Below are 15,536 nucleotides of genomic sequence, written 5' to 3'. Positions count from 1 at the left end.
ATTCTTGGAGAAAACAATGATGTCGTCAAAGAAAGTGCCAACAAATAGCCTATACTCTCGAAAAATCTTGTCCATCATCCGGTTAAATGTCGCGGGAGCATTGGTTAAGCCAAAAGGCATCACCAAAAACTCAAATAACCCAAAAGTCATCCAAAAAGCTGGCTTGTAGACGTCTCCCGACGCTATCCTGATCTGATGATATCCACTCTTCAAGTCAATCCTGCTAAAGCACGAGGATCCGTGTATCCTGTCGAGTATATCATCGATCCTAGGCATCGAAAATCTGTTCTTGATGGTGATTTTGTTGAGAGCTCTATAATCGATGCACATTCTCCAAGATCCGTCTTTCTTCAAAACCAACAACACTGGAGAGCAATACGGTGAAATACTATGCTGGAAAAGACTCTTTTCCAAGATGTCTTTCACTGGGTTCATAATCTTTTCATTCTGTACTCGGCTCATACGGTAAGGTGGCCAGTTCGGTGGCGTGCTTCCAGGTATCAGATCAATGGTTTGATCTTAAGGCCCTCTGAAAAGCAATCGGCATGAGTGTGGAGAAAAATCTTCGCGTTCTTTTGATCAGGTCAAAACATATTCAACCTTTATCCATTGTTCAGTTCTCTCCCAAAAGAATGAGTAAGAAACTGAAGTTCATCAAGTACAATCTCTAAGCCCTTCATTTATCAAAGTCGCTTTCTCGGCCCGGTAGTCAACCACGGCGTAGTTCTTGTGGTACCAAGGGATCCTGAGTAGAACGTCACTCGCATGCCCTGAATACCCCTGTCATTGCAAACGAAGTTTGCCAATGCTCGATGTAATGGCAACATCCCGTCCGGGTGCCAGTCGAACTACCTCCGCTTGTGGCGTCAGTCTGTCGGGCGTAATTCCAAATCGAGCCGCCAATTCCAAGTGAAAAGAAGTTGGCCTTGGCTCCTTCAAAAGAGCTTCTTGTTCCTTCACTTTGCCCCAAAAGCGGCAAAGTTTGTACTTTCATTCATTAGATTCGGTGCAGATCCCACGTCATGTGGTATCAATTCTACTTTTCTATCTGGCTTTTCTGCCACGTTCCTCAACTGCTCTCGAACTCTCAAGCCTGTCATCGTCTTTATCATTATGTCCTTTTTGTGCCTTACTCAGGAGTAAGCTTGGGTCGTGCATCCTTTTTCTTTGGGTTGCTCTTTTTCTTTCTACTTTCATTCCCAGAAGTCTATTCATCTCGTTATGTCATGTCCTCATCTGTGGGGTAGGTCAGACTGCCAGAGTGAATGGCAAAGCCCCGCTTCGCATGACTCATCAACTCCTGAATAGAAGTTGACTTCTGTTCCAAGCAGTGATCTCGGATCTCTGTAAGTAGACCCAAGGTAAACCGCTCAATCTGTTCTCTGAACGAGATCTTCTTGAATAAAGAGGCGGGTAGAAAAGAGCTCCAAAATCTTTCACAGTAAGCATTGATTGTATCTTTCTTGGTCATCCGAGGATGGTTCCAAGCAGCTCGTATATCTCGTTCATATTCTTGCGTCAACCAAGAAGAAATAGCCTTCTTTGCCTTTTTTCTTGCCCTTTCCGAAGCTTTGTTTCTTGCTTCGCTTTTTACCTTTTCTATCGTCTTCGCTCGAATCTGAAGAGCTAGGAGAACTGTCAGATGAAGAAGAAGAAGAAGAAGAAGAAGAATTGGGTACTCCTTCAAATCGAAACCGCTTCTTCCGTTTCTTTGCCTTGTCAAAAGTCGACTGACGACCCAAATATCCTGGGAAGTCAACGCCTTTCTTCTACTTTTTGCCATGCTTTTTGTCTTTCTTTTGCACGTCGAAAAGCTGAGCTATCCGTGCATCAACCACGTTCTCCAGTTACTTCTCCGTATATTTCTTGGAGGCAGAAGATTTCTTTAGAGCGGGTTTCGGGAGTGGTGTTGTGGTTCTCTGCCACTCCGTCTGCACCTCTTCCAAAGAGGTCTGGCTCATATATTTTCCCATCTTTGGGTCCTTGGCAACATTGAGAATCATCTTTGTTGCATCGCCAATCAATTGACGACGCTCCATCTCTCGCTGCTCCGCCTGAGTAGGCCTAGGCGGGCCATACTCCGTGCCGGAATCTTCGTTGCGATCCTTGCCCGCATCTCTAGATGTAGAGGGAGTCGACTGATCCTTACCTGAAGCCATAGGTGCCGCAGAAAAAAATTGGGGATCTGATTTCCCGTAGAAGAGAAATCGGCCATGCTCTGATACCACTGTAACAGATTTGAACACTCCAAGTCAAGAATCAACCGTAACAGCACCAAATAACCACTTCAAAACAATTCACAGATCACAATAGATTTGCACTGGCCCGGCGGAGTTCCGTGCCTAGAGATATTGGCCCCAAAGACTGGCGTCCCTTTCGGTATCTCTTTTTATATTAATCAGATCAAAGTACAAGAGAGTGGCTAGGGTTTCACTCTCAGACTCTGCGTCCGGATGCTCTGAGAAGTGAGGCTCTCACCACTAATTTAAAGGTTACAAGGGATGCCCAAAAGCAGAGCCCCCAAAAGCAGAGCCCCCAAAAGCTTCAAAATCAAAAGCTCTGAAAGCAAAAGCATCTGCTCTTTCTCTCTCTCTCTCTCTCTCTCTCTCTCTCTCTCTCTCTCTCTCTCTCTCTCTCTCTCTCTCTCTCTCTCTCTCTCTGTCTCTGTGAGAGTCTCACTGAAAGCAAAAGCATCCTCTCTCTTTCTCAAATGCGTAGCCCAAAAAGCTGCTTTTCTTCAACCGTACTGCTGCTGCCACGTGACACCCGACGGCAGTTTTAGGGTTTTGCTGAAATTAGGGTTTCAACCAGGAATTAGGATTTGCTGCAATTTAGGGTTTCTGGCAGTTTTTAGGGTTTGCAGGGATTTTAGGGTTTCAGCCTGAAATTAGGGTTCAGCTGCCCGTAGCCACGTCATCACTTTGTGACAAAGGCTGCCAAGGGGTGCGCCCGCGGAAAGGAGTAGAACTCGGGTGAAGAGAAGATCCTTCTCAAACACAGTTTGCAAGCGAAAGAAAACCTCAAGACCCTCAAGCATCCAAGAACCCAAGACCCCTAAGAACCCAAATTCCTCGTGAACTTAAGAACCCAAGACCCCAAGACCCCAAGAACCCACAAGAACCCATGACTTCAGAATGGCCATCACTCAAAGCAGAATGGATACTTCGCTTGGAGGTGATGAGCATGAGAGAGACGAAGAAGAATTTTCCCCACCACGAGGTTTTTTTGACCCTTCCACATCTACGACAAAGATTCACTAATTCCTATGGAGGAGTTGAAGCAATTGCCTATGGAAAGAAAGTTAGAACGCGAAGAAAGAGAAGCAGACAGAAAGGCCTACGAAGAAGAAATGGCAGCCATAGATCGTGACTACGAAGAAGAAGTGGCAACCATAGAGCGTCAGTACGACTTGGAAGAAAAAGAAAGTCAAGCCAAATTTGATCGCGAGACCAAAGCAAGAATGCAAGAGATGTTGTGACTCTTTTCTCAGGTTCAGGCACAAATGCAAGAGATTCGGGAAAAGGAGACTCTCTCAGTCTCTTCTTCTCCACAGCATGATACACAGGATTTGCATGATTATGAGAAGCATGATGAATTGATTGAAAAGGATGAGCATGATGATTTGAATGACAATGATATGCATGATGATTTGGATATTAATGATGAGCATGATGATTTGCATGATCAAGATGTGATTTCTCACAAGCATGATGAGTTGCATGAAGAAGATGTGATTGTTCACAAGGATGATGTGTTAGTTGATGCTCTTTCTAGCGAAGCTAACCTCGTTGCAGATTCGATCAATCACGAAGGATCGATCTTGGCTCTCGAGTCGAGGTCCAAAGAACCTCCTCAGAAAGAATCCCCTCAGGAAGAACCGATCTTGGCTCTCAAGCCTAGGTCCAAAGAACCCTCACAGGAAGTATTATATGTTCGCATGATTGATATGCACGCATTGTTCAAGTGTTTCATTCATGATCGTTTCCTGTATTTTAGTCAGCGTCTTTATGTGATCCATAGTTACCGGGGAACGCCCCCGTTCCGGCGTTCCAGTTGGCAGTTCCCTTCCCGAACGTTCCGGAACGTCCCGGAATGTCTGACGTTCCGGGTGGCCAATGCAAACCGGAACGGCCGTTCCAGAACGTTCCGAAACGCCCCCGGACCGTTCCGGAATGCCCCTGGAACGGCCAACGGCTACAAACAAATTTGGCAAAAATTGAAAAAATTGAAGTAAATGTTTGGGCTTCTTTTGAAAGTGTGCAAGGCCTCAAGGACTCATAAAATGCACCCCCCTCCCCCTTTCTCTTCACAAGCTAATCCTCAAGGCTCAAGCTCTCTCCCTCTCACTCTCAAGATCTCTCCCTCTCAAGACTCACTCTCTCAAGGCTCAAGGCTTCAAGCCTTCAAGCTCTCTTCCTCTCCCTCCCACTCTCTCAAATCTCTCCCTCTCCATCTCTCTCTCTCTCTCTCTCTCTCTCTCTCTCTCTCTCTCTCTCATCATCTAGTCATAGCAAGGTTGAATGGTCTTCAAAACGAGTTTTTTGTGAGTATTAGAGTCAAAGCACTCTAATACTCCTTGTATTTAAACACAAGGAGCTAAAAATTGCACTATTTGGGTGTTTTTTATACCTCCCGTTCCGCGACGTTCCCGTTCCGGACCCCTAGCCGTTCCCCCGTTCCGCGGGGATCCTGTTGCCGTTCCCGTTCCGCGTTCCGGGTAACTATGATGTGATCCCTTTTCCTAGGCATGACATATTGTACGTTGAGCACGTTTCACTCATGAATGAGCACGGATGTATGCGGATTTCTCATGAAAAGCTGAAAAGTATGCATTCAAGGAAGTCACATTCCATGTCTCTTGCGTGGCATGACACAATACCCGAAAGAGCACATGAAAGTATGAGCACCAAGCATGGGCATTTCCGTTGTGAATTGCCACAGTTGATTGCTTTAGATCAAACGAGAAAGATTCGATCTCATTGTTTGCATATGTTTGGTGAACGGTTTGTCACACCGTCTCTATGTTCATCTACATTGCATACAGAGTCTTTTAAGAAGACAAGATTTTTTCCACTCACTTTACATGGAATAGGTATGTTCATGTTTTTGTGTTGAAAATGGTTTCAGGAATTTTCAGCCATGGAGATTCTTGAAGAAGAAAGAAGCATGACTCTTGACGAAGTTGAAGCATCGAAGGAGCCACAGAAGACTGTTGCTTTTGGCGCAGCCAGAGAAGCAAGCGTTGCAGACCTTTATGAAGTTCAAGTACCGCACGACCCACACATCAGAGCGGGCCGACGAAGAATCCCTTCCAAGATTCCGGATGTTGTTGGCGATCTCCCTCGACGCCATACACTTCGGTACCAGTACCTCACTTTGAAAAGGAGGGGATGTCACGTGACACATCCAACCCTATGTGTCCGTGGACAAGCTACAGCATGATCAGGGTTCAGTTCAATCCAGTCAGTCTAAATTTGGCACTTTTGTGAGTCTATTCGTAGACCGTGCATGCCCAGTCACTTAGTGTAGATGCATATCCTCTGGTTGCACACAGCATGATCATCGGTATTCCCATTAGAATCCATCAGATTCCATCAGGGGAATTTTCCAGTGCATTTAGCCTATTTTACCTATTTTTGGCATTTTTCACTTATTAATTTAAGTGACTTTCCAACAAAAGTAGGTAGGGCAATTTGGGTAAGAAAATATATAAGCAAACCAAAGCTAGCACTATTTGGCAGAAGAGGCAACAGGAGCCAAGCTCAACAAGCAACTTCTCAGCAAGACAAAGACCTTGGCGGTTACCCTCCAAGCAAGACCCCCAATGCTAGCGTTTTCTTCATCAAACATCTCTAGCGTTTTGATCCCAGCCTGGCATTTTTGCATCAGCCTTGTCATCGCCAGCAAGTGCTAGTGTCTAGCGTTTTTGTATCAACTTCATCGCCAACAAACCCAAGCAGCTAGCGTTTTTTATAAATCCTAGCCTAGCGTTTTTGAGAACATCAGCCCTAGCGTTTTTGAATGACCAGCGCTTGCAGATCCCAGCCTTGGCGATCCCAAGCAAAGAAAGACCAGCACATCCAGCCATAAAGAAGTAGCAGATTCAGCCGGTAAAGACCTCACTTTTCAGCCTTAAGCAACCTCAGTTTTCAGCCCTAAACCTGCAGATTTTCAACTTCAAAGACCCACAAAAAACAGTCCCCCAAATCAGTGTTTTTGGACTAGTCGCAGATTTCAGCCCATAGAGTTTTTGGACAGCAGTAAAAAGATTGCAGATTTCAGCCCTAGTGTCGGTCTCGTTGTCACCATCGTCATCGCTGACATAGCCTAGACTTGCATCAATCCATGCATACCATTTGTACCAGATTGTGCAATCATACGTAGACCACTCTCACCGACGAGAGGGGAGCCTTCGGAGGAGGGTTTTACAACGTTTCTGGTGTCGTATTATCTTCTCTCTCTATCTCTCAGTCTCAATCACTTGCACGCACAGTGTCCATCCACTTGTTTGTGATCATAGCATTCTCTCATTAAGAACGGAAGGCTCTACCTTCCATAAGAAAAAAAGGAACCTTGAGCACAGTTCGGAGCACTCATCTTGAGCAAAGCACAAACATTCATTCCGCTGCACCTAACAATGTCGACATTGCTTCTGTGCATGAGACTGCATCTAGAGACGCCTAGGATGTGTATGCGTAAGCATAAATTTCAGCTTATGAGTATTTAATGAGTTTAACAAGTTCATAGCATTTTTAAAAGTGTCCAGCCACCCAAATAATAAGTGGGCCGCCACTGTGTTTAAAACTGACGGAAAACTGTGCAAAGACTCCGAAGTGTATGGATTGATTGGGTGTCGACCTTCCTTGTCATCATAGGTTGCTTGCGCCCCCCTCTCCTGCTATTTCTGCATAAGAAATCATCCCCCCTCTCTGTTTACCTGCAAAAAGCAGGTCAACCACTATTCTCGCAACCAGAAAGCTAGGTGCCCAAATCAGTCCCCCTGTTCCTGCCGGCCACCTAATAGGCACCTGCTGGTGCCCCAGATCTGCATTAGTTTGCAAGGTGCCCCTGCTATGAGAGCACGTAGAGATTCTGCCGCAACAGTTCAAAGAGTTCTCGCGACCAGTTTGCACTTGGAGGTTGCTTTCCATGCCGGAAGCAACAAGTGATGTTTTGTACAAGGCTTTTGCACACTTTGCTATTGTGTTTGTGTTTTGCAGTATTCTACCTTCGAGATCTGAGCAAAGAGGCTTCCGTCTATGCTCGAGGGATTCCGGAGACGTAGGACGGTTGTGCTTTGAGATCAAGCCAAAGGATCACTGAGTAGAGAGCTCCATCTCTCGAGTTCCTGAAAAAAAAAAGGAAGTACCATCGAGTCTGAGATCTAGAACGGAGGATTTCTCCGGTTCTTATGCTTGTATAAGATTCTCCCCATAAATAAAGATACTCTATACGGGGGGTCACCAGCCCATCTACCGGTCCCCAATACTATGTCGATCCTCTTATTCTCTGTTCTCCCTATTCTCTCTATCAGATTCTATTTATTTAAGTCTATTGATTATTTGAGTGAGCTTCCGTTTGTGACAAACGCGTATGCGCATGTATGCGCAGAAATTTTCTTAAGGACCTATCAGAGCTTTACTGTTAGCATTCTCCACAAAACCAGCAAACTAACTAAGAGTTAATAATACCAGCACAAATAAGGGATCAGCCAAGCCTAAACTATCACCACGGGGAGCACCGGTAAAAGCACTTTGTCCACCGCCAGCTTGTACTCAGTAACACAATAACAAAACCTTCCACAATACAGTGCAAACTCCTGCATACATGTCAATGATAGTATGTAGAAGAGACAAAATATGTACCATAGACACCTCCAAGGTTGAAACAGGAACCGGAAATCGAAAAGTCTCAACAAGTCCTGGCAGGGTCCTTGAGATGCATCCAGCTAAGGTTCTTTCAATCTCAGCAGAGACTCCATTTGGAATTCTTACCTGTCTTAGGTACTCCTTTCCATTCATGGAAGCAAAATTTTCCTCTTCATTTGAATCCCTCCCATACACATGGGCAATAGAGGCAGCAGAAATCCAGCTGTCCAATGCCATCCACAGCATCCCAAACATGGATAACTGTAAATGAACAAAAATGTGAGACTGTAAAACTTGACAACTTGTATAAAAATGGCATGCATTTGATCCATCCAGCCCATACACATACCTCTGGCTTAAAGTCCTTCGGAGGACTAGAGTACCAGCAATCTCTTGGATTGAGATTTTCAACATCATTCTCCAGTTCCGTGCTTGAATTGTTCATTTCCTTTAAGCCATGATTTGATGGCAATTCATGGTTTGGCAATATACTGATTCCAGCCCTTGCCGCTGCAAGTGATCAAAAGCAAAGACACTTTGAAGAAATAATTGAATAAGCCCACGGAAACTCGTAAAAAAATAGTTGCTAGTTCCATAACCTAACCTGCTTCGCTAGAATCCAGTTCACCGTGCTCAACTGCCTCTGCAGCCTCGGTTAAAGCAGCAACTAAAGCCTTTGCACAATCCAAAGTTTCATTTTTAAAGTCAGTGCTTTGGATGTTTACAGTTTCCTCACTGCCACCACCATGTTCCTGCCTTTCTGGTGACGCAGCGCTTTCACCAACAGGACCAGCTATGCTCGTTGATGTCACCATATCAGGCACAACAGTAGGATCACCTTTTTCTTCATAAATTTTCGATTCTTGAATGCCCTTACTGAAACAAGAACTTTCCTGTGTTTGCAGTGATACTTCTCTTCTACCAGCAATAGAAACTTGACTAGATTCGTCTAATTGTTCCTTTCGGACACAAAAACCTCCCTGCCTTTGCAGCAAGCCGCTTCCTTCTTTGATAGCAACAGGTCCTTTTTCTGATGTTGAATTATCTGCCATGAGAGCCTGATTGCTTGCTTCATCAAGTTTCAAATTGCAAGAATCTACCAAGATTCCTCTACCATTGGCAGCATTAGAAGGAGACAATTCCTCAACCAAGCTCAGGTTTTTATGGTCGGCCCATGACACTCGGTTATGCCTCTTTGAACGCTGCCGTACTGTATTCTGTATTGATATTTCTTCATCAATGGCATTGTATGGAGTAGGCCCCTTTAAAGGTTCACCGCAACTACTTGCAGGTTCGCTCTTATTTGTATCATATATCGTGGCTGGCTCACCATAGTCAAACAGTATGCAAGATCTAAACTCAGGTTCCTTCTTAAAAGAAGCTCTCCTAACAGAATCCTTAACTCTGCTGGCAGATGCTGTCTTTTCATTCTTTTCTGTCTTGTTTACACTGCTCCCAAATCGGGCTTTTGAATTTTGTGCAGTAAACAAGTTGGTCAATTTCTTCTTGTCCTGATCAGTGGCAGGCGTGCGGTGGGACCGAAACTCTTTCTGTGGAACATACCCCTCTATCGCATTGGAAGGTCCGGAAGCATTAACATCAGTAACTTTCATCTCGTTCTGTTCATGAATAAAAAGGAAAGTTCCTGCATTGGCCTGTTGAGGTTGCTGTGAAGCTTCAGTTTCAACAGGCACAGACAGAGAAACGGGGATAGGTGTATCTTGATGACACTGATCATCAAGTTCTTGTATCAGCGGACGAACCTTCTCTGCTGCCAAAGAACTAGCCTGATTCTGTTGATCGGCATCTCGAACACCAAGATTATGGAAGGCAGCCGCAAGTTCCAGGGTCTTAGTGGAATGATCACGCTCGAGCGGAAGTGAAGCAGCAAAGGTTTTGCTAGCAACCAAGCAATCTGAAGAGCAAAAGAGTCTAGTTTCCTGTAAGTCATAGACCTTGTGCTCACGCAGAGCAATACGGTAGCGGCCTTTGTGAGGGAAGTTTGAGGGGAGGGAGTTTGCGCATAGAGGGTAACCACACATGTCAACGATGCTTCTCTCCGTTACAACGTCAGTGTACTCGCTATGTGTGAGAACCTTGCCCGCTGCGCGTAGCTTATCCTCGTCAGATATGCCATCAAGAAGGCACAATTGCACGGAATACACAGAAGACTTCACAGCTGCCACCGACTTCGCCATCGCCATTGCCATCTTGAACACATGAACAGAGTGCACACAAGCCACAAGTTACAACTAGAATGGACAGAAAAGTTCAAGTTATATGCACAGTAATTTACATGTAAAAGTGTGTAAAGGGACCCAATCGATTTTAAATTTGCAAAGAGACCGACTTAAGGAAGAACTGCATTGATCTTTAGAGGATTACTAGCTTGGGCGGGTCTCGCTCGCTCTTATTATGACACAAATTAAATTAATGACACACATGCCAGAACTTTGAGCGGCTCTCTCTTTGGATGGGTGTTGTCACACACACACACACACACACAAAGTCTTGTATCCAGTTCTCATAGGTGGTTCTCTCTCTCTCTCTCTCTCTCTCTCTCTCTCTCTCTCTCTCTCTTTTTTAAATCACTCGTGCGCCTATGTACTCTCTTCAAATAACATTGCAGAGCAAGACGCTGCGCACTATTCACCTAGGTCGTCGGGGTTGTAGGGAACACAGCTGGCTGAAGGCAAGGGGAAAAGGAGAAATTCCGGCCCAAAATAGAGAAAAAAGTGTGAAACTCCAGAAAAAAAGCATAATTTTCTAAAACTTCCTCTTGACAAAATCAAGGAAATGAATTTTGTATATGTGGAAAAATGATTTTTCTCAAACACAGGGAGTAGATGCTTAAACTCTCTCTCTCTCTCTCTCTCTCTCTCTCTCTCTCTCTCTCTGTGTGTGTGTGTGTGTGTGTGTGTGTGTGTGTGTGTGTGTGTGTGTGCATTAGTGTTCGAGAAAAGTGCGTCAACTAAGCTTTGACCAATCGAATTGAACAATCAAAACAGCCGATTGAAGGGACGGGGAGAAGGAGAAAGTCCGCTTGGAAAATTCAAGAAAATAGAGTTAAATTGCAAAAAAATCATCTATCTTGAAAAAAATTCTCCCCCAAAGCAAACGTCTGATTGATTTTTTTTTGGTAAAATTACCAAACCAAAATACCCCTCTAATTTGTGGAAATTCCCAAAATATCCCCCAAATTTCAAAAGTTACCAAAATACCCTTGTATTTATTTTCCTAATCTAAGGTAGAAGTAAGCAAGGACGCATCGAAGGCAGAAGCAAGGGCACCATATTCAAAATATCGTGTCTTGCTGAGCCGATGGAGAAAGTTGCAGTGACTACAAAGGTATCTGGAAACTCTAATATGGCTAAGTTGCAGGCTGGTTATCTCTTCCCTAAAATTGCAAGGCGACACAATGCGCATATATTGCAGAAGTATCCAGATGCCAGTGTTAAATCACTCGTGCGCCTATGTACTCTCTTCAATTAACATTGTAGAGCAAGAAGACGTGTCACGTCGCGTTTAATTGCGCAAACTTTGTGCGCATGTGTGTGTCACACTCATTGTTTGGTCCGACTCAGAGCACACTCGCCGATTCTATTGGTATCACCTCACTCAGGCAAGTATGGCCAGACAAAACCATTTTCAACCACGTGGCCGCCTGAATTCCTCTTTCATATATAGTATAGATGACCATCTCTCTCTCTCTCTCTCTCTCTCTCTCTCTCTCTCTCTCTCTCTCTCTCTCTCTATTCACCTAGGTCGTCGAGGCTGCAGGGAACATAGCTGGCTGAAGGCAAGGGGAAAAGGAGAAATTTCGGTCCAAAATAGAGAAAAAAGTGTGAAACTCCAGAAAAAAAGCATAATTTTCTAAAACTTCCTCTTGACAAAATCAAGGAAATGAATTTTGTATGTGTGGAAAAATGATTTTTCTCAAACACAGGGAGTAGGTGCTTAAACTCTCTCTCTCTCTCTCTCTCTCTCTCTCTCTCTCTCTCTCTCTCTCTCTCTCTCTCTCTCTCTCTCTCTCTCTCTCTCTCTCTCTCTCTCTCTCTCTCTCTGTGTGTGTGCATCAGTGTTCAAGAAAAGTGCGTCAACTAAGCTTTGACCAATCGAATTGAACAATCAAAACAGCCGGTTGAAGGGACGGGGAGAAGGAGAAAGTCTGCTTGGAAAATTCTAGAAAATAGAGTTAAATTGCAAAAAAATCATCTATCTTGAAAAAAATTCTCTCTGAAACTACCCCAAAGCAAACGTCTGATTGATTTTGTTTTGGTAAAATTACCAAACACCAAAATACCCCTCTAATATGTGGAAATTCCCAAAATATCTCCCAAATTTCAAAAGTTACCAAAATACCCTTGTATTTATGTTCCTAATCTAAGGCAGAAGAAAGTAAGGACGCATCGAAGACAGAAGCAAGGGCACCATCCTCAAAATATCGTGTCTTGCTGAGCCGATGGAGAAAGTTGCAATGACTACAAAGGTAGCTAGAAACTCTAATATGGCTAAGTTGCAGGCTGGCTATCTCTTCCCTAAAATTGCAAGGCGACATAATGCGCATATATTGCAGAAGTATCCAGATGCCAGTGTTAAATCACTCGTGCACCTATGTATTCTCTTCAATTAACATTGCAGAGCAAGACGACGTGTCACGTCGCGTTCAGTTGCGTAAACTTTGTGCGCGTGTGTGTGTCGCGCTCGTTGTTTGGTCGGGCCGACTCAGAGCACACTCGCCGGTTCTATTGGTATCACCTCACTCAGGCAAGTATGGCCAGATGAAACCATTTTCAACCATGTGGCCGCATGAATTCCTCTTTCATATATAGTATAGATGACCGTCTCTCTCTCTCTCTCTCTCTCTCTCTCTCTCTCTCTCTCTCTCTCTCTCTCTCTCTCTCTCTCTCTCTCTCTCTCTCTCTCTCTCTCTCTCTACGCAGTATTCACCTAGGTCGTCGGGGTTGTAGGGAACATAGCTGGCTGAAGGCAAGGGGAAAAGGAGAAATTCCGGCCCAAAATAGAGAAAAAAGTGTGAAACTCCAAAAGTCATTAGCTTGGGTATTGGCGATACCACAGAGCCCATCCCTTTGCCCATATCCTCATCCATGGAAGCCAAAGCCAAAGCCTTGTCTACTCATGAAGGATATAGTGGATATGGTGTTGAGCAGGGGGAGAAACCCCTTCGTGCTGCCATAGCCAAGAGGCTTTATGTGGACCTCAACATCAATGAAGAGAGAGAGAGAGAGAGAGAGAGAGAGAGTCCAAGGTGATGAAGGTGAAAAGGATAGGGCCAGCATAACACATGGCCACATCTCTCTCTCTATCTGTGTCTGTGTGTGAGCACTTGGGTCTCGAAAATACTGTGGTGGTAGCCGGTTGTGGAGAGAGAGAGAGAGAGAGAGAGAGAGAGAGAGAGAGAGAGGAACTGCACTAAAATCTTGACCGCAAAGTTGGAGCTTATGCTTTGATTGGACTCAATGTTTAGGAAAAATGCGTCTCAAATTAATATTGCGCCATTTTCAATTTCAAAAATGCCGGTTAAAGGCAAGGGGAAAAGGAGAAATTCCGCCCCAAACCAGAAGAAATTGGTGTAAAAACCCTCTTGGAAAACTCAAGAAAGGGTATTTTGAATGTTTGGAGAAATGATTTTTCCCGAACACTAATTGGACCTAAGGTGACAGGTCTCTCTCCCTCTGTATCTCTCTCTCTCACTCAAAAAGGGGGAATTTTGAATGTTTGGAAAAATGATTTATCAATGTGGTTCACTTATTACCTCAAGTGTATAATTTGCCCGAAATTCTACCATTGAATTGATGATGAGGATCTTCCCACCAAAGAGGCGCTCTCTATTATGAGTCTCACATGCTCTCTCTCTCTCTCTCTCTCTCTCTCTCTCTCTCTCTCTCTCTCTCTCTCTCTCTCTCTCTCTCTCTCTCTCTCTCCCCCATCGGACTCTTTTAGCGCTCTAGTATTCATTGGGTAACATGGTTTTGCCTCTCTCTGTCTCTCTCTCGGAGGATCAGCGCATGTGCTTTGCATACAAAATCCATCACTAATAAAGCAGCCACCAATTAAACACAGCAGGCTGAGTCCAACGCGAATACACACACAGAGCTCTCTCTCTCTTTGCGTCACATGGGACAACAGCTATGGAAACATCTCTCTCTCTCTCTCTCTCTCTCTCTCTCTCTCTCTCTCTCTCAGTGCAGAAATGGCGGGGTGAGTTGGTCTACCTGTTCCGCTACCTCTTATACTCCTTGTCTATTCGTCTACCTTCGGACTGGACTGGCCAGAGGCTCAAAAGATGGCACGTGTCCATCGGAATCACAGTCCGCTTAATATATAGTATAGATGGGAGAGATTAATAGAATGGGGAATATTAAAGGTGTTGTGCCTCTTGAGTCTTGTCCACTCATGCTCAAACTATGGATTTAAATCGTTGTAGATTTACATCTAGATTTTAGCTTTGAAGGTGAGGAAACCTACAAAATCTAGAAAAGAATTAGTGTGAAAAAGCCTTCAAATACAATCAATATACCTCTAAAAATTTCATGGGTAGGCTTTTGAGCATTAAAAGAGGATGAGAGTGAGAATATATGGTGGGTAATGCTCCTAAGCGGAGTGTGTGATACATTGGACCTTGAGTGCTACGGGTGCAAACCCATGTCTATCACAAGTTTCACTTTAAACCTTAATGATAACTTCTAGGCTTATGGAATTGTAGGTAACATAAGATGAGTGTCATGATCTCTTGTTTGATTGGTATTCCTTCTTTTCTTCATTTTTACTCTTCTATAAACGAGGCTCTCTTTGTAGCAAAATTTATTTGTTCCTAATCCAAACATGTTGATTCTCTCTCCCTCCCTCCCTCCCTCTCTCTCTCTCTCTCTCTCTCCGTGGATAGGGAGAGAGAGTGAGCTTATATTTTCTCCTTCATTTTCTCTTCCCGTCTTGAGGACAGACTACATACCTAGTGAATAGAATGGGGAATATTAAAGGTGTCATGCCTCTCGAGTCTTGTCTACTCATGCTCATCCAAATACACGAGGTGGTCTCATATCTCTCATATTTTGATGGGGGGATCATGAATCTAACACAACTGGCTCAATGGGGATATTGTGAGCTCGTTGTTTTGTAGTTCACGTATTGTCAAGAGTGTTGAAGGCACATGGAGCTAGAGAGAGTTGTCACAAAATGCATAATACATGGGGGCACATTCTAAGCATTCCACCGTTTAGATTGATTGAGCTTTCTACATCATATTCCACATAGCACATATCACACGGTTATAGTCACATGGCTTACACATAGGCACATGACATGGAGAAGGCATTCACACAAAATGCAACAAAACCCCCAAGGGGAGAATGCGGGCTTTGTTGCATCTCATGTGAACTCCATCTCCATGACATGTGCCTATGTGTAAGCCATGTGAAGATAACTCACGTGATATGTAATGTGTGGAAAACCTAGTCAACCTAAGAGGTGGAATGCTTAAAACATGTCACCTTATGTGTTATGCATTTTGTGACACCTATTTACTCTCTCTAGGTCTATAAAACAGAATGCTTTGTAGACACAACTTGATGCATGAATAGTCAAGCTAAATTGTATACAAAATTTGAACTAAAATTAGTATATTTATGGGCCTAAAGAGGCGTTGAT

At 44.1% G+C, this 15,536-nt stretch overlaps 1 protein-coding gene across 1 annotated transcript in view; it reads right to left on the bottom strand.

Annotated features, from left to right (window-relative positions):
- LOC147457949 (RNA polymerase II subunit B1 CTD phosphatase RPAP2-like protein) overlaps nucleotides 1-10,122 on the bottom strand; it is a 59,766-nt gene extending 49,644 nt beyond the window's left edge. Inside the window, exons 1-3 of the mRNA XM_086512714.1 lie at nucleotides 8,473-10,122; nucleotides 8,218-8,378; nucleotides 7,866-8,129 (exon numbers count right to left, since the gene is read on the bottom strand). Of these exons, the coding sequence (XP_086368840.1) occupies nucleotides 7,866-8,129; nucleotides 8,218-8,378; nucleotides 8,473-10,078 (2,031 nt within the window). The 5' untranslated portion in view covers nucleotides 10,079-10,122. The remainder of the gene's footprint in view (nucleotides 1-7,865; nucleotides 8,130-8,217; nucleotides 8,379-8,472) is intronic.
- Nucleotides 10,123-15,536: the final 5,414 nt, after the last annotated feature.

The sequence above is a fragment of the Adiantum capillus-veneris genome, chromosome 5 (assembly GCF_014529385.1).
Source record: "Adiantum capillus-veneris isolate H3 chromosome 5, ASM1452938v2, whole genome shotgun sequence".
NCBI classification, from domain to species: Eukaryota; Viridiplantae; Streptophyta; class Polypodiopsida; order Polypodiales; family Pteridaceae; genus Adiantum; species Adiantum capillus-veneris.
The sequence above is the reverse complement of the archived record's forward strand: the minus strand, read 5'-3'. Positions and strand labels throughout refer to the sequence as shown.